This window comes from Tasmannia lanceolata, unplaced genomic scaffold (genome assembly GCF_043159265.1).
Source record: "Tasmannia lanceolata isolate RefF3 unplaced genomic scaffold, GAP_Taslan_0.1 ptg000015l, whole genome shotgun sequence".
NCBI lineage: Eukaryota > Viridiplantae > Streptophyta > Magnoliopsida > Canellales > Winteraceae > Tasmannia > Tasmannia lanceolata.
The window spans coordinates 60,546,287-60,572,610 of NW_027518692.1; the positions used below are offsets into that span (position 1 = coordinate 60,546,287).

The window sequence follows — 26,324 nt, forward strand, 5'->3', positions numbered from 1 at the left end:
AGCGACTTTCTGCATATTCATTCACATTTATAACATTGTATAACAAAGAGAGGAGTGTCATCATCAAAACAAGGGAATATGTGATAGAAATGTAATAAAAACCAAATTTAGCTAGAACAACATTTGAGGAAAAAAAAAACTAAGAATCGTAAACTTCATGTTTTTTTGTAGGAAGATACAAACCCTAATAAGAGTTATTCATGAAAAAGCTATTATCTTTTTCTATTTCAAATGTCAGTGTTTGTGCCAAAGACTCCACAAAGTAGTACCATCCAAGGACTCATCTTCTTTATTAAGATCCCATGCAACCCCATTGCTACAAGTCTTCTTAATCTTCTCTTCAGGAACAATAGGAGCCAAATCATATGGCCTTTTTATACCATTCTTCATTTTCATCTCCTTCTTCCCTTCTACAAATCCTCCTTTCCCACCTTCGACGGATCGCCAATCGGGATTCTTTGGAGTACTCCCCGCGTTCAATTTTCTGCTCGAAGGCGAATCAAAGTCTTCAATTTCAAATGAAGGTTGCCATATGTCGCAATTACTCACTAATGGCTTCTTAGAGTTATGATTCGTTTCTTTGAGCAAATGGAGCCTATGGGCTTCTCTTTCCACCAGATCAGAAAAAGCTCGAATCTCCGGCGACAACGTGCTTGATTCCGTCCCTATATCTGCTTTCCATTCCATCTTCTTGTTTTCCATCACACCTATGTCATGCTAAGAAAAACTGAAATCTAAATGAAGAGAAAGTAAGAATAAAAGGAATATGAGTTTATGCTACTTTTAAAAAAACCCACTATATTTACATGGTTGAGGAGGAGATTTATATAGAACCCTTGATAATGAAAACCAACAAATAATTCTCTAAGAAAATAGGTAATAACGAATACAAAGAGAGAAGTAGGGAAAGAAAACAACTGTAAATAGGTGTTTGTTCTCACCATATTTGTTTTCTTCAGCTATGGCCTTTTTCTCCAGTTCCACCATACATCTCCTGATATTTCTATTTTTTGCGACTTGGACTATTGACCATTGAGTCATGAAATTTATCGATACTTCCATGATTTAAATACTGAGAGAGAGGGAGAGAGAGAGAGAGAAGTAAATTTCTACGATGTTGCCGAGAGAGAGAGAGAGAGAGAGAGAGTTGTAGTCAGTCGAGTAGCCGCCCGGATTCTAGTCTTGTGATTGGACCTTATGAAAGGTTCAAAGAACCACTGTGTAATACAAGTTATTTTACTGAAATGCCCCTCCCTTTGTGTATAATGTGAATTATATCCTTATCATTTTGTATCCCAAAAGTAAAGGAAATAAGGGTTGCATTCTTTAGCCCTTAGCCCTAAGGTTGCAACCATTAGCCCCTAGCCCTTGTAACCAAAAGTGGCTAACAAATTGAAATTTTCAGAATGGAGCGGACTCACTCATTTTAATTCTATTCCACCCTTTTTGCCCACTCTGAAAAGTGGAAAAAATGCAGCCGGAAATGATATTTGGGATCCACTAGTTTCCTTGAGATGAATAATTTAGGTGGGGCTCACCATAGGGACGGACGACGCTAGAGCTCAAAATTCAACCAATAAGATGATCTTACCCTCTAGATCGGTGGCTGTGAATATATGACAGTCGACAGAGTGTAAATTGAGCATTTCAAGATCAAAATGGCCACGATCATCTCACGGGATCTGCTAGATGAACGGTGATGAACCATGCACTGATGCACAACACTCTGACATCACTTGGGTTAGATGATTATAAATTTAAAATCCAAAGGAGAACCCTTTTTTTAATTAATTAAGGCCGAGATGGCCCACATAAACATGGGACATGGTCTAATTGTCTACACCCAGCTGCATATAAACAGATGACACATTTGCTAAATCATCTACTGCCAAAATACCAATCAAATTGGGAACTAAGGAAAAGTCCTATTATTTGGAGAAAGGGTTTAGGATCATCTGTAAGGTTAGATCGATTAGGTATGCCCCACAATTTTAAGCGGCCCAGATTATATCGTTCATGGGTGGAATTTGGGCTATCTCGGTCGTCATTAATGAGGACTCAATTCACGCTTCAAAATCATTTTCTCACATGAAGAAGCTCTAGGATATGTTTGTCATTTTTCACTAAGATTTGGACACTTTCGCTAGCTTGCATGAGTTTTTGTGCAGTGTGGTGACGTAAGCAAAGATGTGTTCGCGTTGAATATTGAGAAGGTCGCGAGAAGAACGTTTGATGACGAAATGACGAAACTACCCTTATGCATGAACTCTTCCTCGGAATGGCTAATATGAATGCTTCTCGTATCTGTCTCAGACGAAGTGTCTCTCACAATACCATTTCCCTTGTTGGAAAAAATGGAAAAGAAAAGATCTTTGCAAAAAATTTCCATTGCATTACCCATGAAGGTATTTTTGTCAATTGAGATTTTGAGACTGGAGTAGAAGTTTCGTGTTAGAGGACCAATTGCACGGACCTTCTTTCACGTTTACTGTACGTGTGGAAATTCTTTCCACACGCTTCTATGGTGTTTTTACCACTAAGTCCCCAATTTGTAGACTCTCTCTCTCTCTCAAACACACACACACACACCAATTGCAAGCTAATATTCCCTGAAAAAAAGAAAATTAATGGTTGCCAAATGCAGCCTTAATAAGAATCCATGAGTCCTCCAACTACCGGATTCTTCTCCATGAGTACTTGTATAATATGTCCAAGCAATGAGACATTGTAGCATCTAGCCTATTTGGCAAAAAAACAAAACAAAGACTCAATTAAAAAATGTCAGAGAGAAAGACTCAATTAAAAAATGTTATAGAAAGACTTGTAGCAATAAAAAAAGATAAATATTGAGACTTAAGTAATAGGAAGAATCAATAGCATTGACACTCTTGATTTCGCATAATAAATCAACGGTCTTCATTTCACATACAAGATCAACAGTCTTGAATTCACATACAAGATCAACGGGTTTGGAATTCACACACATGCCCGGTCAGCACAAAAACCTTTAGGTATGAGTTACACAGCCTTCAATAAAGCACATACACTCAACTTGAAGAGATCATTCCTAAAATGAAAACTAAATAAACAGTGTTCATATGTTTAGGGTTGCTTCAATGTCTTGTAGCCTAAGGGTGACAGCCCTCTTGTGGGCTTCAAGACCTTCAACCTCAGCCATCTTGGCAACATAGGGACCGAGATTTCTGAGCCCTTCCTCTGTGAGAGACTGTACTGTCATGTATTTGAGGAAGGAATCTAGAGACACCCCACCATACATCCTTGCATATCCATACGTCGGAAGCACGTGGTTCGTCCCACTCGCATAATCCCCTACGCTCTCCGGTGTCCATTGTCCGAAAAACACAGAACCTACAATGGCAGATTCCCAATTTGTCAGTCAAGAAAAATCCATGTTATAAATACAGAACCTAAAGGAAAATTCCTTGTGATAGTGGCAGTCCTTTTTCTATTTACACTTCTATTATAAGTGTAAGTGTTGTTACCATGCCCAAAAACTACTGGAAGTTAAGTAAGAACTGTGTTTATTAAGGTGAAGATTGCTTTTATAAGAAAAAAGGGAGTGTCAATATCATCTCCATACCTAAAAGGTAAAATAACAAGCTCAAAAGTCAATCACAGATGTCGACGACAATGGCAGTATTAATGAATAACGATGAGGACGCTGGTGGTGCTTATGACAACGATAATCAGAAAGCCGTTGACTAGGAAATTAAAAGGTAACGTGTAAAACACAACGTTGCATCACTACGGGTATGAATGTTGAAATCTCAGAATCTAACATGGATATCGAGTGTCAGATTTGGCAAACATAAAATATTTTAACGAATATATTGAAATTTTTTTGAAAATAAAGTGGATAATATATTGAAAATTTAAATAAAATAAATATAATATTTTACTTCGATAAACTTACTATTGTTGACATGGATAAACTAAAAAATGTGCAGTTTGATAAAAAATTAAAATGTGGAATAGTTTTAAAGTTGTGGCACTAAGGCATTTCGCAGATGGTATGTTGCATCTGACAGCAGCCACCTCGTGAATGAATATAGTAAACAGTTCCTGCACTCGAGCTCATATAGCTTATCTGCGCTCGAGTGCAGGAAACAAAGGTGGGCCCACATTTTTGGGTGATCCTAAGCATTCATTTGAAAGGCCCCATCATGGATGCGGTGTGTACCAAAACTCAGCTCCATTGGATCATCTTAGGGTGTCCATTTGTGGGTGAGAAAATGGACAGATACTGTTTGTCCACAAATCTGCCCATTTTTTCGCCCCACAAATGGAAGGGAAGGGTTAGGTTGATCCAATGGAGCTGATTTTTGTTACACACCCCATACATGATGGGGCCTTTCAAATGAATGCTTAGGATCACCCAAAAAATGTAGGCCCACCATGTTTCCTGCACTCAAGCGCACATAAGCTTATCTGCGCTCGAGCGTAGGACCTGTTTCCTCACACACATAGAGTAAACAGTTCCTGCGCTCGAGCTCATATAGCTTATCTGCGCTCGAGCGCAGGAAACAAAGGTGGGCCCACATTTTGGGTGATCCTAAGCATTCATTTGAAAGGCCCCATCATGTATGGGGTGTGTACCAAAACTCAGCTCTATTGAATCATCTTAGGATATCCATTTGTGGGTGAGAAAATGGACAGGTACTGTTTGTCCACAAATCTGCCCATTTTTTCACCCCACAAATGGAAGGGTTAGGTTGATCCAATGGAGCTGATTTTTGCTACACACCCCATACATGACGGGGCCCTCTTTATGCAAGGGCTAAAGAAGGGCCCTAGCCCTTGAATAGATCCACATCATTAAGTGCAACCGAATTCAGTTTCTCAACCGACTTAAAAATGACATGGATCTATTCAAGGGCCCTTCTTTAGCTCTCGCATAAAGAGGGCCCTTGCATCTATCATTCCTCATATATATATATATATATATATATATATATATATATATATATATATATTTATATATAGGAAAAGGAGTGCGCTCGAGTGCCCCAAACTCATGTGGGCCCACTTTGTTAGGATGATCCAAAGCATTCATTTAAAAGGCCCTTACATAGATATGTACTAAAAATTAGCTCCATAGGATCATCCTAACCCATCCATTTGTGGAGGTCAAAATGGACAGACTCTGTTTGTCCACAAATCTGTCCATTTTTTCCCTCCAATCGGTAGAAGATTCCATAAATGAATTTTGGAAATCTCCATATTCAGATCAGTTCAGATCAGTTCAGATCGGAGGGTTAGGATCATCCTATGGAAATAAATTTTGGGGGCACAACCTATTTACGTTGTGCCCCAACAGATGAACGGTTTGGATCATAAAAAAAAGTGGGTTGTACCTACTTTTTTAGACTTCACGTATTTTCACGGCCACCCATCAAATAAATTCTCATATATATATATATATATATATATATATATATATATAGAGAGAGAGAGAGAGAGAGAGAGAGAGAGAAAACGGTTCCTACACATATGTGTAGATAAGTTATCTACACTAGCTTAAAATACAGTGGGGGCCACATTATTTGGGTGATCCAAACCATTCATTTTTAAGGCCCTCACATAGATAGGGTGTCCACAAAAAATCAGTCCTAACCATTCGAACTGTGGAGGCAAAAAATGGACTAATTTGTGAAGGTTTAAAGACATCCATTTTACCTCCACAAATCGTAGGGTTGGGATGATCCTATGGATCTGATTTTTTGTAGACACCCTATCTATGTGAGGGCCTTTAAAATGGATGGCTTGGATCACCCAAACAATGTGGCCCCCACTGTATTTTAAGCTAGTGTGTAGATAACTTATCTACACATATGTGTAGGAACCATTTTCTCATATATATATATATATATATATATATATATATATATATATATATATAATAAGCTGGGATGAAAAGAGGAGGGTTTTTTCGATTTTTTTGAAAATCACGTGAGAATTACACGTCACATTTTTTGAACAAATGCCCCCATTCAACTCATATAATTTCAATCCTACACCCCCCCCCCCCCCCCCCCCCCTCCTTTATGCTTTTAACAAAGGCACCCATTGAATCATATAATTTCAATCCTCCCCCCCTTTATGCTTTTAAAAAAGGCACCCATTAAAGCCGAATAATTTCGATCTTACCCCCCTCCTTTATGGTTTTTTAATTAAAAAACTATAGGGTGATCTTGACCATCCGATTTAAGATAAGAGGAATTATGGAAACATCTATAGATTGGAGGGCTAGGATCGGCCTATGGAAATGATTTTTGGGGGACAACCTATTTATGTTGTGTTCCATCACATGGACGGTTTGGATCAACCTATCACGTGGTCCGTACCGTTCTTTGTCGGCCCGTGCATCGCACGGGGTTTTTACTAGTATATATATATAGCAGAAGAGAAAAGGGAGAATTATTGTCCATTTAACACGTCAATGTGGATGATTTTGACGTTTTTGCCCCTCCCCACATATCTGTACATGCTATCTATGCGAGGGTAAAATCGTAATCTACATCCGCAAAGTACCGACACAGGGTACCTGTCTATGACAATTACGGAAAAAAACTACCAAGAAGAGGTAAAGACATATGACAATGACGAAAGAACTACTTTATATTACTCATGCAGGACACTTGCAAAATATTGACGGATTTCAGGCACCTGAAGAGCAACAACAATTATGCAAATCTCTATCGATTGGAAGGCTAGGATCAGCCTATATCGATTGGAGAGCTAGGATCAACCTATGGAAATGATTTTACGGGCACAACTGATTGATGTTGTGTTCCATCACATGGATGGTTTGGATCAACCTATAAAGCCACATAATTTCAATCTTACCCCCCTCCTTTATGCTTTTTTAATAAAAAATCTATAGGGTGATCTTAACCATCCGATTTAAGATGAACAACATATTATGGAAACCTCTATAGATTGGAGGGCTAGGATCAGCCTATGTAAATGATTTTTGGGGTATTTATGTTGTGTTCCATCACATGGACGGTTTGGATCAACCTATGATGTGGTCCGTACAATTCTTTGTCGGCCCGTGCATCGCACGGGGTTTTTTACTAGTGTGTGTGTGTGTGTGTGTGTATATATATATAAATATATATATATATATATATATATATATATATATATATATATAGAGAGAGAGAGAGAGAGAGAGAGAGAGAGAAATGATTGTGCGGTCGAGGGCCCCAAACTCATGTGGGCCCACTTTGTTAGGATGATCCAAAGCATTCATTTGAAAGGCCCTTACATAGATGGGGAATGTACAAAAAATCAGCTCCATAGGATCATCCTAACCCACCCATTTGTGGAGGTCAAAATGGACAGACACCGTTTGCCACAAATCTGCCCATTTTTGCCCTCAACTTTTGGAGGGGTTAGGATGATCCAATGGACCTTTTTTTTTTGTACACACCCTATTTATGATGGGGCCTTGCAAATGAATGGTTTTGATCAGCACAAAAAATGTGGGACCCATGTGTTTGGGCCCTCGACCGCACCTAAGCTTAGGAGCGGTCGACCGCACAATCTTATTCCTCATATATATATATATATATATATATATATATATATATATATATATATATATATATATATTAGAGAGAGAGAGAGAGTATTTATAAAAGAGATCTAGAAGTGTGGCAGAGAATCCCGAAGTATCGGAATATGAAATGTCACCAACACAGGTACTCGATTTGGAAGAATCGAGTAACGAATATATTGAAAATTGAAAATTTATTGAAAATAAAGTGGATCATATATTGAAAATTAATGAAAATTTAAAGAAAAAATATATAATATTTTAATTCGAAAAACTTACTAATGACGTGGACAAACTCAAAATGTGCGGTAGTTGTAAAGTTGTGGCAATAAATTTAGAAAGTAAATATAAAAGAGATCTAGAAGTGCCCAGAGAATCCTGAAGTATTGTCACCAACACAGGTACTCCATTTGGAAGAGTCCGTGTGACATAGGTGAAACACCTATACAGATATTTAGCTACCAGTGAATCAAATGACCAGCCGATCAATAAAGTAGGCATAGCTTTCGTTGACATTGTAAGAGATGTGATCAAAATGGCCCACATCATTAACTTCCAATAACGACCAGCCTGTTATGACTCATCCATGGAGACATCTTGTTATGCATGATTCATACTGGGTCATTCACCTTTGCAAATTCATATTTGATCCTTTTCTCTTTTCTTCAATTTGTACTAAAGTTACGATAGAAATATAATCAAGGCAAACAATAGACAATGATGATGGCGATGGTTTTGTGATGATGAAGAGAATAGCATTGACAGGTAGTTGAGATGAAATTTAAAGAAGTAAACCAAATATGGTACCTGCATTCTCAATGAACCCCTCCCACTTCTCTGCATCTGTGACGTTGATGATCAGATGCTCAGGCGCATATAAATTTGAAAAGGAGATGGCCTGAAAGTCTCAAAATAGTCAATCTTCAAGATTAAAAAAAATTAGATATTTCTAAACTGGCCAAAATGCATGCCTAAATGTTATAACCAGCAAATTCCATTATTAGAAAAAAAAACCAGAAACTGAAATACTAAATAAATTTATCAGACTTAAACATCAAAGTTTACCATCAAGTCACCTTGCAAATTAATGAAAGAAAAACAAAAAATAAGTAAAAGACAAACCTCGACCATATCTCTGGCAAATACAATGAAACTGTGGCTTAGTGCTTTAGAGGCAAACTCTCCCCGTGGAAGGGCTTCACATTGCTTGCTGATTTCTGCCTCAATTGTATCCAGATCTACACCATCCCCTGCAAGTACAAGAACAACCTGACTGTCTGGACCATGTTCTGCCTGAAAACATGGTACAGGGTCACATAGGCCTTGTAGCACTAAAAAAAGAGACATATGCCTCGCGAAACCCAGTCACAAGTATCTTGTGTTTTTCAAAATATTGCAAAAACACGGTATTTTGATAAAAACTGAAAAATTCCAAGACATCGCTATGATAAACAAATATCACAAAATTTTTACTTTTTTGTTACTGTCACGAATGTACCACAAAATTTCCACAATATTTTCAAATCTTTTCTTTGATTAAGGTTTTAAGATTAAATAAAAAGATAAGAACAGAAGCTCAAATGAATATATTTTCAAATGGTCCCTATTTTCCAGTTTATTTCCCAATACCCTACAAAATAACAAATTGAAAATCTCCCAAGATTTTCCTTAGCCGAGAAATTCCCAAGACAGATATTTTGTGACTATGGTGAAAGGGAATGCAGTGCCAGAACCAACAGGTCAGTGATCACTGAACTGTAGAAAAGAGTAATAAAAGAGGTAATAATTGACACCTGCGAGAGTAAATCTGCAGCTATATGAACTGGGTTGGCATGTTTGTCAGCAATGACCAGAACTTCTGATGGACCGGCTGGCATGTCTATGGAAACCATGGCTTCACTATTCTGCAACAAGGACATAAGATAAAGGATAGGAGCATCTTAACCTTCAACATCAAGCAATGAACAAATTGCATTATATATAATGTTAAGGTTTAACAAATCATCAAGTAATCCAAAGTACCCTCAATAGGGACTGCAAAAGGAGAGAGCAATTTATATCATTGCTAGCTAAATGATTCGAGCATACATAGAAGGAACAGTAAGTGTACCTGGAGAATCATTTTGGCAGCAGTAACGTATTGATTTCCCGGACCAAAAACCTTTTCCACCTGCAAGTTATAAAAAAAATAGATAAATGTTAACTAAATATTTGGATGAAAGTCAGGTATGAAATCTAAGATATTACAGCATATAGCAGCAAGAGTATATAGAAAGCTAGATATGATAGAGAAAATAGCTCCAAGTACCAGAATGTGTAAAGATATATGCAACATTATACTTAATACAAGACAAGGATACATGAGATAACTGGCTTCCATGCTCCAACTGATTAATATTTTTTTTTTTTAAAAGGAGAATATAATAACAGTATATAGCTAAAATAAAAAAGCATGAAGGTTTGTAATGAACGAAAGGTGCAGAACATTGGGAAAACAGGAAATGTTGATTGGGAGTTGAATATAAACTGCTGGAAATTAATTTTTCCAGCAATGAATATTTTTTAGCAAATCAAGAAACAACCAACATGTGTATTCCTATGAATGCAAATGAGGAAATTACTATGTCTAGCCCAGGTTCCAAACCTCCAAGCATGTACGAGATGCATGCAAGCCTTTTAAAATTTAAACAGTTTATACATAAAATAGAAAAGCATTATAACAAGGTAATGTTGATGAATGACCAACCACACATAAAAATATGTCATAATGGAATCATTGAAAAAAAATGTCATAATGGAAGGAATAAATGAAAAAGATTTCCCGAGATATCAATATACTGAGGCGGAAACATTATTCAAGCTCAAAATTCAAATACGAAATGAAAAAGAAGAATTAAAAAAGTTTGAAAAAAATGTCATAATGGCAGGAATAAATGAAAAAGATTTCCCGAGATATCAATATACTGATACGGCAAAATTATTCATGCTCAAAATTCAAATACGAAATGGAAAAGAAGAATTAAAGAAGTTTGAAAAAAATGTCATAATGGAAGGAATAAATGAAAAAGATTTCCCGAGATATCAATATACTGATACGGCAAAATTATTCAAGCTCAAAATTCAAATGGAAGTGCACGAGGCTCCCGCCATTGCGGGGTCTGGGGAGGGCTAAATGTACGCAGCCTTACCCCTGCTTTGCTGAGAGGCTGTTTCTGTGACTCGAACCCATGACCACCAACTCAAATACGAAATGAAAAAGAAGAATTGAAGAAGTTTGATGGGTCTCACATGTTTCCATCACATTTTCAGGAGTCATCTTTTTTTTTGAATAGTTAGCTATTTGGGGATGCTTAGAGTCATATGAAGAAGAAATGGGAGTAAAAACCCCAGTGTTTGAGTTTTTTTATAAAAGTGGGGTGTTTTAGGCATTATAAAAAAAGTTTCAAATAAGTTGTGAGTGGTTTTTTATGGCCCCTATTTGATGCAAATGTAATCTCCTATGTGTCTAAAAAAACAAAGAAAAAGAATAAACATCAAGGCAACAAGAAACAAGGGGCTGATATGTATGGGCAATCCTGAAATCTAGCTCAACTTCAGATTAAATTAAACTGCAGGTTTCAAGTTGGAGCATATGGGTTGAAACTTGGCGTGGAGAATCATCATCAAGTCAAATACCCATGGTTCAAATCTGGTTCGAAGCAGGTAATGTCTGCTATGATGGTGGCTGCTAAAAGAATACTGTTAATTACTGCAAATAAGGGCAAATTTGTTATTTTCTCCGAATAACTTATTTTGGATCCACCGAGGGTTCTGGGTGGGAGTTAGAAATTTTAGTTTATTTATTTGCAAAATGATTTATATGGAAGGGGAGGGACTTTTCTATTGGAGTTTACTCTGTTTCAGCCCCTCTTCAAATTGATCGACTTTTTTGATTGATTGTTTGCCGTCTTTTATTCATCTTTGATACTACTTTGCATTACTATGGGGACATACTTGTTAAAGTCACTAGGTCTCTACATTTGATACTGTTCTTTCTTTCTTCACAAGATTTTATAGGAGAATGAACTTTCATGAGATGCATGCGAAGCTTTTTAAAGTTTTCAAGTTTTACTATTATATTGAACTTCTATGATTTCGTGTAGATCATTTTACTGATTTTTTTTGTGTGGGTGTTTTGAGGGCAGAAAATTGCAATAAACGGGACAAGATATCAGGAGTTGAAGAAATATTGGTGGAATTCAATCTTTCCAGCACCCTTTATATTTTTGAAAATCAAGAAACAATCAACATGTGTACCCCTACAAATGCATTTGAAGAAACACTATTTATAAGCTAGGTTCTAAACCTCCAACCACACATGAGATCCATGCAAAACTTTTAAATGATGATACAGAAATATCCCCAGGATAATCAAAACAGTAAATATTCACAAATATACAGGACTAAAAATAAAAATAACCAAACTTGGTGGTTAAGTTAATCCTTGCTAATTACCATTAAAAAAAATGTGGATCCTCGCTAATAGCTCTTCTGTACTCTCTCCTTAAAATTGAGTGGAGTAATAGATACACATGAGACTTTTATTTCAACAGCCATCTTATCGGATAGTCAGAGCAATCAAATCACAAAACTTCCATACATAATTATAAACAAGTAATAAACAATGATTTTGTAAGACTTATCATAATAATTAATAAACAATGATTCTACTACAGCAAATATAGAAGCACAATTGAGCATGCTCAGTGTCGCGCGTGCACAGTGTAAGATTTAATCAATTCCTAAATACATTGACAGGCAACTAGTACCTTAGGACAAGCAGCCGTTCCCCAAGCCATGGCTGAAATGGCCTGGAAAGCATAAAATCATTTGATCAAAAAAAGCAAAGACCATAGAAAACCCCAGTACTTAACAACATTTTCAACAAATAAAGATTTAAAGGCTTTCAGACCTGAGCCCCCCCTGCTCTTAGGATATGTGTTACACCAGCCTTCTTAGCGCAATAAAGTACTTCCTGCGAAAAAGAATAATAAGTTTAGATGTAGAAAGACTAATGATAATAAGGTTTCTCATAGAACATAAATACCTTGCAGATAGTACCATCGCGGCTTGGGGGAGTTGCGAGAACAACAGTTTTGCATCCAGCAATCTGTGCAGGCTGGTGCACAGAAGAAACCAAATGTCAACCAGATCTGATCACCTAGAACCATCAACAGGCAAAAGAAAATATTACAGCATGCTGAACCTGCAAAAATTGAGGTGCTTATTAAGGTGGACCCACATACCACTGCTAGCATCAGAGCAGTTGAAGGCAAAACTGCAGTTCCCCCGGGAACATACAAACCCACAGAACCAATGCACCTTGCTATCCTTTTGCATCTAACACCCTATCCAGATAAGAGCACACAAAATCCATGAGGTAGAACATAAGAACTCTGTAAGAACATGTTTAAATTAAACTACTTACTTTCATGTTCTCAACATCTCTCACGGGGGCTCTTTGTGCAACATGAAATGCATATATATTGTCATATGCCACATCAAATGCTTCTCTTACCGCTGGATCAAGCTACACCGTGACAATAGAAGATAATGTACAAGCTACTGCATAAATACGACCATGAAAATGTGCACAACTTGTATGTTTCTGGGTTACATAGGCATGTTGTTTCATCACAGAAAAGTTTCAAGTAACTCATAGAATGTACTACTTGATGTTGTGAAAAAAACAGGCATTAAGAAAACAGAGCCTAAATCAAACAGAAAAGATGGCCATGAAACCATTTGCATAACAACCAATGTATTTTCAAGAACTTGTTAACCAAAGTTGTCTTAAATTTACTTCTTCGGTTCTTCCAAACAATAACTTCAAAGTAGGATTTGGAAAGAAATAAGTTAATCCAAACATGAGAAATATAGAAAGCTTAGTTGACAGGCATAACCCCAACCAAAGCAGAAAGTGCCAATCATCTAATTACATGCAAAGCTACAAGGATATGGTTCAACCAAAGGATCACAACATGCAATGCATTATATCCACTGGATAAATGCTTTTGACATTCTAATAAACCTGAAGTTAATATATATCTGAACCATATTTTGATGCTGAACTAACTAGTCAGTGCAAAGTGGCCTACCTTTGGATCCGGAAGATCTGCAACAAGTTCAACTATTTTATCCAGTACAACTTTGTCATAGCGTGCAGTATAACTACAGAAAACATCATGATCTCAGATCATACTCTTTGATAACATAACTATAAAGTCAGATCATGACACGGAGAATTTATAACCATTGAAGGAAGACAGAAAACAAAATATAGGAAAGCATATCAAAGAAGCACCAACTCTATAACTGCAGCATCGCCTCTGCTGCGGACATCATCGATAATTGGGTTTACCTGATACATAAGTACAAAAGATGTTGCCCATATCCATCAGAATTGTACTTGGTTTAGTTTCATGGTACCAATAAAATAAGGCATAAGTTTACAAGGGGTTGACAAGAATCACATTTTCTGGAGGAAGAAAAGGGAAAGAAGAGAAAAATTCACCACTCTAAAAATTGAAGAGAAATCAATACGAGGACGAGCCTTGAGGCCATCAACCTCGATCTGACTCAGTTCTGACAGCCTATAAGACTTCATCGTATACCTGACATGATTAGCCTTCAATCCTGTAAGAAGGATCAATAGGTAGCATTGATATCACCAAACAATTAGCTTTCAATTCTTGAAAAAAGGTTAGTCACTTTCATGCTTCCACGAAGATTCTTAGGAAGGTTTCTTGTCTTCGGACATATTGTCATTAATTAGAACAGCATAATCGAGGCAAATATGCAGTCAAGAATAATAATCGACGGTTATATTCAACACAGAGCTGTGTTAAAAAACATTGAAGAAATACGTTAATACAACCTAAACATATTTTCAATGAATTTGCCTTTTTGCCAGAAGAAGCCATAAACAGACTGATACAGAGAAAAATAAGATAGAAAAGTGGTTCATTTATTATTATCAGTAATGCAATTAGGAAATATAGAACCTATCAATTGCATCTATGGAAGGGGAGAAACTGTATACTCTTCCAAAGGGATCCCAAAGAGGGGATGCAACAGTCAGTAGCAGATTCTATCCTCAGTTGACTGTTGGGCAGCAGTACTTCCTGATTTCAGAGGTATCCCATGGTCCCCGATCCACTTTTCCTAGGGTGTGATTCACATGAATAAGTTCTATGTCGATCGGCCGACTCCCAAATGCGCCACCCCTTTACCCCCACACGCACACCACCACCACTTGCCCATGAAGCTTATTGATGCTTCTAGCTTAGGGAATTGATATGATTTAGTTTTTTTTTTAGTAGCTATGTGGACACGTTTTATTTTTATTTTTTTTATTTAGAGCTTTATTTAGTGTTTTAATTCCTATCTTAGTAGTCCTAGATGTGGGGGATGCCCACATCAACCTATGATCAACTTTATTTACTTATTACCACTACCATAGATCCAAACTCAAATCCTTTTAAAAGACCTTTTAATCCTATTGGCCCTCTAGGATGTCCCACCACTTAAAAATCCCTAACCCATTTATGGCCCACCACCCACCACTGAACTCCTTAAACCCCTTCTTATATCCCCTTCATTTATCCCATTAGCCACCTCTTATGGTCCCACTGCTTAAACCCAGTCCTCTCTTTTATAACCCCCACCCCACCTCTTATTAGCCTTAGGTTTAGACTTTAGAGTAGTTATGCGGACCTTCTTTTTTTTTTATCATTTAGAGATTTATTTAGCATTTTAATTCTTATTTTCTCAGTCCTAAATGTGGGGGGTGTCAACATCAACCTAGAGCCTACTTTATTTACTTATTATCCATAGCCAACCACCCGAGATCCAAGCCCAAATCCTTTTAAAAGATATTTTAATCCTATTGGCTCTCTACCATGGCCCACCACTTAAAAAAAAAAACTCATTGGCTCACCACTTAAAATCCCTAATTCATTTCTTATATCCTATTGGCTACCCCTACGGCCCAGTACTAAAACCCTTTAGGCCACTCCTTATAACCCCCTATATCCATTGGCCACTCCTTATGGCCCACCCCTTAAACCCAACCCCGTCTTGTTAGATACACAAATCCCTACATGTCACACGTCACAAGGAGTGGTAGTTTCACCATTTGAATAAAAAAAAAGCAAAAAATCAGGATGTTGTTGTTAACATGTGAAGAGGCTATTTGTTCAGTTCCATTATTGGTTCCCAACTCGGTTACCATATCGTTATTCATAAATAAAACCTACGACGAAAAAAACAAAAAAAAAAACCCTTGCTTCCTCACTAAAATTATAAAAAAAGGGAGGGGGGATTAGCAAATTATAAATATAAAAATGCACTCACTTTTACTTTTTATTTCAATACTTCTGAATTGTTTCAAACAACAGAGCTCATAGAATATCATAGAATGCAGAATGCATAGAAGTTCCACCAGAAACAACATTTAATATGAGGAAAAGAATGAAAAATTACATATCACCAACATGGACACTCACAACTTTATCCTAAAAAAAATGCAAAAGTTCTAGAAAATAGTTATTCATAGATGGAACCATTTTTATTTAGCTACAAGGAAAGAGGCCATTTCCTAAAAAATAGGAATAAGGCATTGAGAAGAGTTTACCTGCCGAGAAACGATAAAAGCAGTGCTTTATATTTTTCGGGGTGCCAATTACTTGAAACTGCTGAGACACGCGTGCATCTGCTACAAGATTTCTCCCAGTGAAAGACACAAATGGGATGTCCATTCTCTACCTTCAATATTGCATATTTGATTAGATAAATACCAAAAAGAAATATGCAAATAATTGAATTTATGGAAAGCCAAAAAACCAAAGCCGCACATTTTCGAATAACCAAATATCCTTGCAAAACTGCAAAAGTACCAAAACAACTCAAATATTTTACTAAGAAATGTTAAAGAACCTTCATTGCTTCTTCAACAAATGAAAGCAGCATTTACACTACAGAATGCAAAACTTTTTTGGGTATTCATTAGATTTTCATAAAAATAGACCAAATCATTTTAAAAAAAACCTAGGTCAAATAGTAATTCTAAACTGAAAGGCATAAATGTCCAAAATTCATCAATTTTTAAAATTTCAAAAGAAAATACAATGATTTAAGTATTTAACAATGTTCAGCAAAACCCCTGGAAATATTATTTTTTTAAAAAGCAATCATCTAAATAAAATGAATTATAAACGAATATAACAGGAACTCGATAATATATGGAAAACTAGAAACAAATCAAGAAGAAAAACAAGGACAAAACGAACATAAACTCAATAATTCTGATAAACATTCTTGGACTTTCCTAAAAAAAACAGTAGGAAAAGACAAAAAAATAAAATTTCAGAAAAATATTCCATTTTCCAGATTTTCAACTTAAACTGAATTAATAAAATCTTCTAGGTGATCTACGGAAAGATTAGAGGAATCAGAGTAGAATAGATCTTCTCCGAAGAATCTAGGCACAGTAAAATCAACAGAAATTGGAGCATTGCGAGAAAAATATAGGCGTTTTTATAGCTTTCCCACTGAAAAAATTAAGGATTAAACACAGCATTCTAAGAATCAAGCGAAATATTGAAAGTATAGAAAACGATATTAGAAATTAGGAATAAGAAACATGAATGAGGAAAGTGGGATTTTTCGAACTTACGTATTTGAAGCTCTCTCTCTCTCTCTCTCTCTGCTTCCTTTGTAAGAAAACGGTATTTGCCCTAGCCCTAGATCCGTGAAAAAATATGTACAATAATACCCTTAAATTTTGATCAGTGAAAAAATACACCCCTTCTAGGATAAATACACAACCCTTACCCCACGCCAACAAGCCTAACAAGTGAAATGTTTAGATCTTTCAACCTGGTATGTGGAGGCTTAACAAGTGAATTGTTTAGATCTTTGAACCACGTAGGCTCTACCTGTTCGTCCCACCTGTCCTTATTCTAAGTAGTACTCTCTTTCTCCTCACTTTGAGAGGGTGAGGCCAACAATGAATGGTGAAGATCTTTGAACAAGGTAGATATCATAAAAGTGTATATTTTTTTTCAAAACAATCACTCGGGCCCACCTGATTCGAAGATCCAAACCGTTTATTTGTTGGGCCCATCGTAAATAGGCATTGCACATAAAATCAACTTCATAGGATGATCCAAACCCTCCTATCAGCCTACCAATATTAACTGTTTGGATATTGGTATAAGGATCACAATGAATTTTCTTATGAATTATAAAAATGACAGAAGCGATGAATTTTCTTATGAATTATAAAAATGAGAGAAGCGTGCCTGCGCAGCTGCACAGGGAGCTTCCCTGTGCTTAAGTGGCTTAAAAAGCCTCCCATTGGTTCGTATGGCGGGTCCACCTTTGCGGAGTCCACAAAAAGTGACCCATGGGAGGCTTTATAAACCACTTCAGCGCAGGGCAGGGAGCTCCCTGCACATGAACACTCTCCTCTTATATAAATATGCATTATATAGTGAAGGCAGTGATAATTTCATGGGGTTTGGCATGCAGAGTCGACTGGGGTTTGGCATGCATAATCGACTGTAGCCCGTTTGGATACACAATTTATGGCATTTACTGGGTGTTTTGACCGGTTTTAGGGTGCCATGTCATCTACTAGTAGTGTTTGGTTGCATGTTTTGATTCAAGTTACTTGGAAACTACTAGCCTTGTCTTTCCCATGTGGCATTTGTCCCCTGCCAAACTACTTGAAAAAAAGTGGTTTTTTGCTTGTAGTCTTGGGATTTAGCACTTTTCTCTATTTCTCTCCTCTCTCTATATTGGTAATGACACCCAACTGCCCCTTATTTTGGTAATGACACCCCACATCAGAAAAATATTTTTCAGTTGACAACCAAACATTACTTACCACTACTCTACGAGGATACTACTTCACTGCTATTACAAATGTTAACTATATTTCTAATTCAGCGTTTTGGCCTGCATCTGTATTTTGAAACACTACCCTGATCAGTTTCTTGCAAATGCTCGACCATGGGGAACAACCCACCAACCACACCTTACCCTTCTCAAGGCATGTGCATTCAAATAGAGGATAAGCAAATTCATTGTCATGGAGTAAACTTGGATTAGGAGCTGATATCTGTGCAAAAAAAAAAAGCACTTGTTCATCTGTACAGGTCTTCCTATCTCAACTGATGTGTTCAGGTGGTATGCCGATTTTCGTTACAAGATCGATCCATGTACATATAACTATGTTGTGGTTGCTGAAGGTAACTAGTCGGGGGACCTAGAACTGGCGAAAATGGCTTCATTCTGGTATAAGATATGAAGAATTCAAATTTGATTGTCTGGAATTCGACTAGACAAAATTTGGAGGTTTAAAGGGCTCACCGCTCTCTGATGAGATGCCCAGGACCAGGAGAGATGGTTGTCATGGCCCCATGGACAACCATTGTACAAGTCGAGATTCACGAGGAAGATGGAAAAGAAGAATATGAAGATGGCTGTTGCCTTGGCCCTGCGGTTGTAGATACACAAAATATGAGGTGGGGGACTGAGGCCAAGTCTTTTATTCAGTGGAAGCAAATGTCGTGACAACTGATGACCACTGTTTGACGGCCAAAACACGGTCAAAGAAAATGCTAGCCGACTCGGTACAAAGTGAGTAATGGGAGTTACAGAAAACATAAGGCGAGTAGGAACCTGCAATACAAAGTGAGTAATGAAGTTCAAGAGAACATAAGGCAAGTAGGTAACTGCAGTGCAAACATACGAAACAAGATTTCATTTGGCTAACATGTGCAATTCGTAGACAAGTGGAGGAATTGCGAGACCATCTTTCTATCCATTTTGCGTTGGCACAAAAGGTTTTAACACTCAGTGCTCAAGAGGATTGGAATTGGTACGATATTCAGTGATCCACTTGTACTTTTACAGATAATGAGAATAGGAAATATAGTCCAATTTCATGTCTGTTTTTTTAACTGTCTCCTCCTCGAATAAATTTTATCTCCAATGTCCAATGATCTCTCGGTATTCTAATACAACCAAGAATCTGGTAGATTCTTTATATGGTATTAAGAGGTGTAAATGGGCTAAGTGAATGATGCTTGCTTGTAGTGCAGAACTGCCAAAAGATCGATCTTCATTTTTTTTTTTTAAATAAAAAATTGAAGGTATCGATAAAAATTTGCAGATTTAGCATCAAAGGAACACTACATAGCATCATATGGATACCAGAACCACAAAATGGGACATCGAATTCACTTTTGGAACCAAGCATGAAGCAAGCAATTTCACTTTTGGAAGGCTGTATCTTTATACTTATAGGTGTTATAAAAAGATAAAGAAAATACCTCTATAGGTGTTCACTGCTCGGTGCAAACAAAGTAGAACTATAATACAAAAAGAAACTGTCGTCTTGGTTTATAACTGCATTTATTTGACATCATCATACAAAACTGCCCATGGTTGAGCAAAGAATGTGGGAAACCGATGCCTCCCAAGGTCAAATTCTACCTCAGGAGCATAATGTTCTGCCAGGCAATGGTCAGATAATGATTATATAATTTACCCGGGAAATCTGAAGAATCTATTCAGAAAGATAGGTCATTGCTTTAGTGCCTTGAGTCCATAAATGAAATCAGAGGTTTACCTTCGAGGAACCTTGCGCAAGTCACTGCTGAGCAAGCCACACCGAGTGGAAACCAATTGTCAATTGAGCACTTCCCTATTTTCTTTGAAGAGGACCTTAAGAAAAATCTGTCCGTAACAAAAACCCTCTATGTCCTCGCAGGGGAAGTTGCTCAGATAATACACTGAATCCCAATTGCAGACTAAATTCCAAAAGAAAATTCAGGCGTACACTTTTGTTAATCTTGTCTGTACTTTCCTCAATAAACTCTTATCTGAAGAAGCCATCAACTTTTAGACCCTTTAATGTTGGGTCTGGTCAGGTATTACTTTTTGTTGGAGTCTAAAAAAGGCCCCTGAAAGCCCTGATGCATGGCCTAAATGTTGAGTGGGTGGAAAGATGAAACCAAGCACCTAAAATCTCATGCTCAAAGCAGTTAGATCACTCACTAACTGTGGGGGTGCAATTTGGGACGGGTCGGGTTGAGCTTTTGCTTAAAAATGAATTGGATCCAACCTGATCCCGACCCAATTTTATAGCAATAAAAGCTCAAATCGAATTCTCAAAAATTGACCCGAGTTGCACCCCTATCAGTAGTAACAAAGGGAATACAACGCGACTTTCAGCGACTCTCTTTACCTTTCATCATCTACAGCCAGAAACACTTGGGACATATTAGGCATGTGGCCTAACAAGCCCAGTTGTTCATGCAATCCACCCAACAAAGAAGATATCTCTTTCCATAAGAGATGTGATCTGTCATGTCCAAGGAACTCATGAACAAGCCCGTGTTATTCAATTGAACTTGAACCCAGTGTAGTTGTCAGCTCTGTGGCTTTCACCAAGTCCCTCAGCTTTGTAATATCAGCCCAATTACCCAAGGACACATATATGTCACACAAATGAACAAAACAACCAACACTATCATGCTTTAAATGTGTTGAACTCGCAAGTCTCCCTATCTGTTCACCTTATGCAAAATTCCCATGAAGTCTACAACCGTCTAATAATGCCCGCCATATAGCTCCATTGGGATTCACATGCATTTCTATAACAACAGAAAGAGCTTGCTCTAAAAGCCCCAATCGTCCGAGAAGTTCCACCATATGTCTGTAGTGTTCTACATTAGGTTCAATTTTGCACTCTTTTTTCATGTAATCCAGATATCTATACCCTTCATCGACCAAACCTGAATAATTGCATGACATTAAGACACCAATGAACGTGATCTCATCAGGGGCTAAATCCGTTCTTTGCATCTCCAAGAACAAATCAAGCGCTTCCTTGGAATTCCCATGCATGGCAAGTCCTATGATCATGGCAGTCCACGAGAAGTTACTCTTTTCGGGCAACTTAGAAAATACTCTCCTCGCATCATCAATGCACCCACACATTGCATACATGTTGAGAAGAGCAGTTCCTAACAAAACATCCAACTCAATCTCATGCCTTTCTATGAAATTATTAATCTCACGGCCTACACCAATGGCTCCAAAGCTTCCACATGCAGAAAGAACATTCAACAATATCTCCTTGCTAGGTTGAACACCCAACACTTTCATCTCACTAAAGAGATTCAATGCCTCTCTAGCATACTTACTATTAGCGTAACCAGCAATTATGGAATTCCATGAGAATAAATCTCTCTCAGGCATCCTCTTAAACACTCCTTTGGCAACAGTAAGATTTCCCAATCTTGTATGGAACTCAATCAGTGCATTCCCCAACTCCAATGTGAGCTCCAATTTGTTTTTCTCCACCAAGTAGTGAATCCATTTCCCTATAGCAACATCCTTCAATTGTGTACATACGGACAATAGAATTGACATTGTCATCTGGTTTGGCTTAACACCGGCATTTTCCATCTTAAGAAAAAGACGCATTGCCTCTTCTAGTCTCCCCACCCTTGAATAACCAGCAACTAAGACATTCCAAGATACTACATTCCTCTCAAACATGTCATTAAACAATTCATGTGCAAACTTGATCCTCCCACATTTTGCATACAAGTCAACTAAAACAGTTCCGATAATGACATCGTGTTTCACCAAATCCCCATCTAATTTCTCATGAATTGATCTTCCCATATCTAAATCTCCTGAGCCCACACAAGCCGTGAGTGCATTAACAATAGTTGAATGGTTTGGCTTGACACCCATTGTTTCCATCAGTCTAAAAACAGAAATTGCGTCATCCCAAAGACAGTTCAAATTCAACCCTGCGATCAATGAATTCCACGAGACTAAGTCAAGGTCTGCCAATCCGGCAAACACCCTACATGCATCGGTCACAGACCCAAACTTACAATACATGGTTATCAAGCTGTTGTGTGTAAAAGCATCCAATTCGAGCCCTAACTTAACAACAGTTCCATGGATTTCTTCCCCTTTTGAGAGGCAATTCAAAGACGAACATGATTTCAAAACAGAAGGAAAAGTATACATATCAGGAATCATACCTTTCCGAAAGATCCGATTATAAAAATCAACAGCAAAGATTGGAAAGCCCTTATCAGCGTATCCCCTAATCATAATATTGTATAAAAACAGTGATGGCTCTTCAATAGTTTCAAACAAAGAATGAGCATGATCCAAGCTCCCGGAGTCCGAATTCACGCAGAAAACAAAAACCCTACTCATCACAAAGCCATTCTCATATAGCCCATTTCTAATCACAAACGCGTGAATCTCTTTCAACTCCCTCATTCGTGAACACCTCTCCAGCAGCGAAATCACATGTTCAACCATCCTCTTCCGCAATTCCACATAAATGGTTCTCTGAAACCTAAACACCTCCTCAGGCACTATTTCTCCATCCACCAAACATCCCAAACCCGACGAATCCCTTTGCGACATTTCATCAAACACCTTCCCTGCATCATCATTTTTACCCAAATTCAAACCCAATTCGCACTTTAACACGGGCATTTCCCCAATCACCTTCCCCACATTTTGGAATTCACCAATCCCAGCATAAAAATCCACCAAACCCTTCTGTACATAAAAATCCGACGACACCCCGAGCTTCACCGCAGACGCATGAGCTTCTTTGCCCTTCTCTTTTAAGGCCAAAAACCCTGATGCTTTGAGCAAAAATGGGAACGTGAACTTATCGGGAAGAATCCCGTTTCGGAGCATGTCGTTATAGAAAAGGACCGATTTTTCGGGTTCCCGATACGAGAAGCCGCGAACCATGGTGTTATAGTGAAAGAGGTTGGGGTTGGGGATATGAGAAAAGAGGAGGGTGGCGTAGGTTAAGTTGCAGAGGTTGGAGGTGGCGCAGAATAGCAAGAGGTGGTTTAGGGAGAAGGGGGGTTGGTGGAGGTGGTGACGGATAAGGAAGGCTTGGAGTTGTTTGAGTTGGGTCATGGAATAACAGCATTCGAGAAGGGCGAGGATATTGCGAGGGGTTTTTGAGGAGGGTTTTGAATGTAGGGTTTTGGGAGTGAAGTTTGGAGCTTGGAGAGGTCTGAAGTTGTGAGTTTTGCCATGGAGAAAGAGAGAGGAGTTGTAGGGGTGCGCACAGTTTTGGGAGTGAAGTTTGGAGCTTGGAGAGGTCTGAAGTTGTGAGTTTTGCCATGGAGAAAGAGAGAGGAGTTGTAGGGTGCGCACAGCGCACCCCTGCGGATGGTAGGAGACGAAGCAAGTTGGAGAGTAAGTTGTGAGTCTAACACTCTACCCTGAGTCACTTTAAGTCGACCGGATTTGGGTTTGGGTCGAGGAAGTTGAACCCGAGTCGGGTTGGGTTGGGTTCGGGTTGAGTTGGAGGGTTAACCATCAAAAACCATTATAAAAGTTTTCTGTTTTTACCATTTTTCTGTTTTGTTTTTTTAGAACATAAAAACCTAAAGGTAGAAGATATAACGGGCCAATCCGACCCAGCCGGACCCGAATTAGGAAATCGAGGTCAAGTTGAGATATTAATTTTTCGGGTTGGATCAGGTTAGCCTTCATCGGGTTCATCGGGTCGAGTCGGTTGAAGGTTTATAGTTTCGTATCGGCTTCAACCCAACTAGAGTCACTGCAATGGTTGGGATTGAAAATGTCGAAAACTAAGAGTAGCTTTTATCCTCTTCCATGATGGACACTTTTGGGGCCCCATTTTTCACCCACTTAATCGGATCACGTATTGGATGATCTTGACCCTTTATCGATTTTTGTAGTTCTTTATCTTACTCACGTGATGTGCGTTTAGGATGGGATCAAATTATCAAAATTATATGGGTGCCTCATGATGCTCTGCAAGATCAGCGGTCTTGATTTCATTTACAAGCACCCTGGAGGACCCCAAAATTTGCCTTTTAGCATTGATCTTAAAAATGACTTTCTGCCATGTCGTCGATCAAAGGCCCAAAAACAATAATAATGGTCATAATTTTTTGAAGAAACATCTCGTGTCTTTCAGATCCAAGGGCTAGTATTGTCTAATCATGATAAGGTGGGTCCACTAATCTGGACAGGCATATTATCAAAAGGGACTTTCTAGGCGTAAGCCATTTTGCCGCTATTTTTCAATAGAGAACCACCACATCATAGGTGATTTTGTCATTCATTAAATTCATTTGAGGTAGATGTTCTCTCTTGAAAAAGCGAACCGTGAAGTAGCCTTATGACGAATTAAGAAGCAAGTCCATAAAAAAAAAAGGGAAGTGATATTTACACCCCTTTTGATCACCAGGGACACCCAACGTCAGTGTATCAATGGCAAAAAGGGAGATGATGTAGTTTATGTCAAAAAAATCTAGTGGCTTTGATTGCAAAGTACACTAGCAAATGGGTGTCGCTGGTGATGAAAGGGGCGTAAATATCATTTCCCAAAAAAAATTGGGAAGTGACATATCCGCCCCTTTTGATCACGGAACACCCCTGTCAGTGTTTGTAGCAATCAGGGGCATTGAATTCTTCTTACATAAGTTCAATCCTCTTTACTTAGTCACTGATACACTGACAGGGGGTGTTCCTGGTGATCAAAAGGGACAGATATATCATTTCTCAAAAAATTTATAGGCGCCACATTTTGTCTAAGGGAGATGGTATTTTCACCCCTTGCATTAAGCATACGCTCCCCTTGTAGCCTGATTTGACGTGAACAGTGGCTTTTTGACGTCAAATCACTTTAAAAAGGGGGCGCATGCATAATGCAGGGTGGTGAAAATATCATCGCCCTTTGTCTAAATTTAAACTTTATCGAGCAATTATACACTTTTACATAAAATTTTAAAGTATGATCATGATATTCAATCAAGAAAACACTTTGAAAACAGGATTTTATGGGGGTTTGAGTCCATTACTTTGTATTTTAGGACGTGGCTCTAATGATTGATGACTTTTTTTTTTTTTCACCCAACGGGATCCCGTTTTCCTAGCAGTGCTCTTCAATCAATACGCCACGATCACAAACACAATGGATCTAATCAAAATGATAGTACAAATCTATTTTTCTAGACGGATCTAACCAAGCAAATAAACTATAACACGGAAGAAAACTAAGAATTTATCTTGATCAGCCATGGCAGTGATCGATTGGACTGAACCTTCTACTGCCGCTCTAGGGGACAAGATCTCCTTTGGTTTGTTTAGATGGCAATAGAGACCGACCCCATATTAATAGAAAAGTACCTTCTAATCTAATGTAATTGAATTGGGCTACAATAATCATTCATGTCTTAATAGGGATGAGATGCTCTAATTACCCTTTATACTCTTTACTAATTACTTTGGTCAATCAGGTAATTAAAATAATTTTACTCTTAATCTTATTATTTAATCTAGACAATCGATCTTAGATCAATGACTGCTCACATAAGATCTTACATTATATACATTGCGCTAAATTTTAGGGTTCATTCTCCAATAATTTGTAACAGAGATGAACGTTCAATTCAATAGATGAAAATAAGTTTATTAACAAGAAATCCCTAAATTTTGGATAAGTACAAACATCAGCTATCATTAGCAACTTTAAAAATCAATTCTTCCTATTTTACCCAATCCCGGCCAATACGGAAGGCCCCAAATATAGAAACAAATAAAGACTAAAAAAAAAAAAAAAACTATTTTACAAAGTAGCAATATAATTAATTTT

The 26,324-nt window shown here is 37.8% G+C and overlaps 2 protein-coding genes and 1 long non-coding RNA gene across 5 annotated transcripts; all 3 read right to left on the reverse strand.

Annotated features, from left to right (window-relative positions):
• Window positions 1–55: 55 nt before the first annotated feature.
• On the reverse strand, window positions 56–1,092 carry LOC143846716 (uncharacterized). The gene is made up of 2 exons (XR_013234823.1): window positions 942–1,092; window positions 56–734 (listed from the first exon to the last, which is right to left on the reverse strand). It is a non-coding gene; the product is annotated as an uncharacterized LOC143846716 (long non-coding RNA).
• A 1,800-nt stretch (window positions 1,093–2,892) lies between these two features.
• LOC143892798 (histidinol dehydrogenase, chloroplastic-like) lies at window positions 2,893–17,472 on the reverse strand. Of its 3 annotated transcripts, none has more exons than XM_077397663.1 (15): window positions 17,298–17,472; window positions 16,257–16,383; window positions 14,136–14,257; window positions 13,930–13,982; window positions 13,720–13,792; window positions 13,050–13,151; window positions 12,868–12,969; window positions 12,669–12,740; window positions 12,534–12,596; window positions 12,391–12,432; window positions 9,693–9,752; window positions 9,376–9,486; window positions 8,705–8,875; window positions 8,390–8,480; window positions 2,893–3,369 (listed from the first exon to the last, which is right to left on the reverse strand). In XM_077397663.1, the coding sequence occupies exons 2-15, from the start codon at window positions 16,378–16,380 to the stop codon at window positions 3,095–3,097; spliced, it is 1,461 nt and encodes a 486-aa protein (XP_077253778.1). In that variant the 5' UTR covers window positions 16,381–16,383; window positions 17,298–17,472; the 3' UTR covers window positions 2,893–3,094. The 3 variants fall into 3 exon arrangements, with proteins under 3 accessions (XP_077253778.1, XP_077253777.1, XP_077253779.1); XM_077397662.1 differs by having other exon boundaries at window positions 16,257–16,387; window positions 17,298–17,471; XM_077397664.1 differs by lacking the exon at window positions 13,050–13,151 and having other exon boundaries at window positions 16,257–16,387.
• A 2,513-nt stretch (window positions 17,473–19,985) lies between these two features.
• Window positions 19,986–23,886, reverse strand: LOC143846368 (putative pentatricopeptide repeat-containing protein At3g05240). The gene is made up of 2 exons (XM_077354799.1): window positions 22,699–23,886; window positions 19,986–22,458 (listed from the first exon to the last, which is right to left on the reverse strand). Exons 1-2 carry the CDS (start codon window positions 23,606–23,608, stop codon window positions 21,212–21,214), a joined length of 2,157 nt encoding a protein of 718 aa, XP_077210914.1. The 5' UTR covers window positions 23,609–23,886; the 3' UTR covers window positions 19,986–21,211.
• Between the last annotated feature and the right edge of the window lie 2,438 nt (window positions 23,887–26,324).

Bases quoted from the DNA above. Each gene is read 5' to 3' on its own strand.
- LOC143892798 (XM_077397663.1), bottom strand. From the start codon at position 16,380: ATGGACATCCCATTTGTGTCTTTCACTGGGAGAAATCTTGTAGCAGAT. The intron at 12,741-12,867 runs GTATGTGGGTCC...TCTGTGCACCAG, and splicing joins CTGCTCTGATGCTAGCAGTG to CCTGCACAGATTGCTGGATG. The intron at 12,433-12,533 runs GTCTGAAAGCCT...TATGCTTTCCAG, and splicing joins TAAGAGCAGGGGGGGCTCAG to GCCATTTCAGCCATGGCTTG.
- LOC143846368 (XM_077354799.1), bottom strand. From the start codon at position 23,608: ATGACCCAACTCAAACAACTCCAAGCCTTCCTTATCCGTCACCACCTC. The intron at 22,459-22,698 runs GTATGATTCCTG...CATTGATCGCAG, and splicing joins TAATCGGATCTTTCGGAAAG to GGTTGAATTTGAACTGTCTT.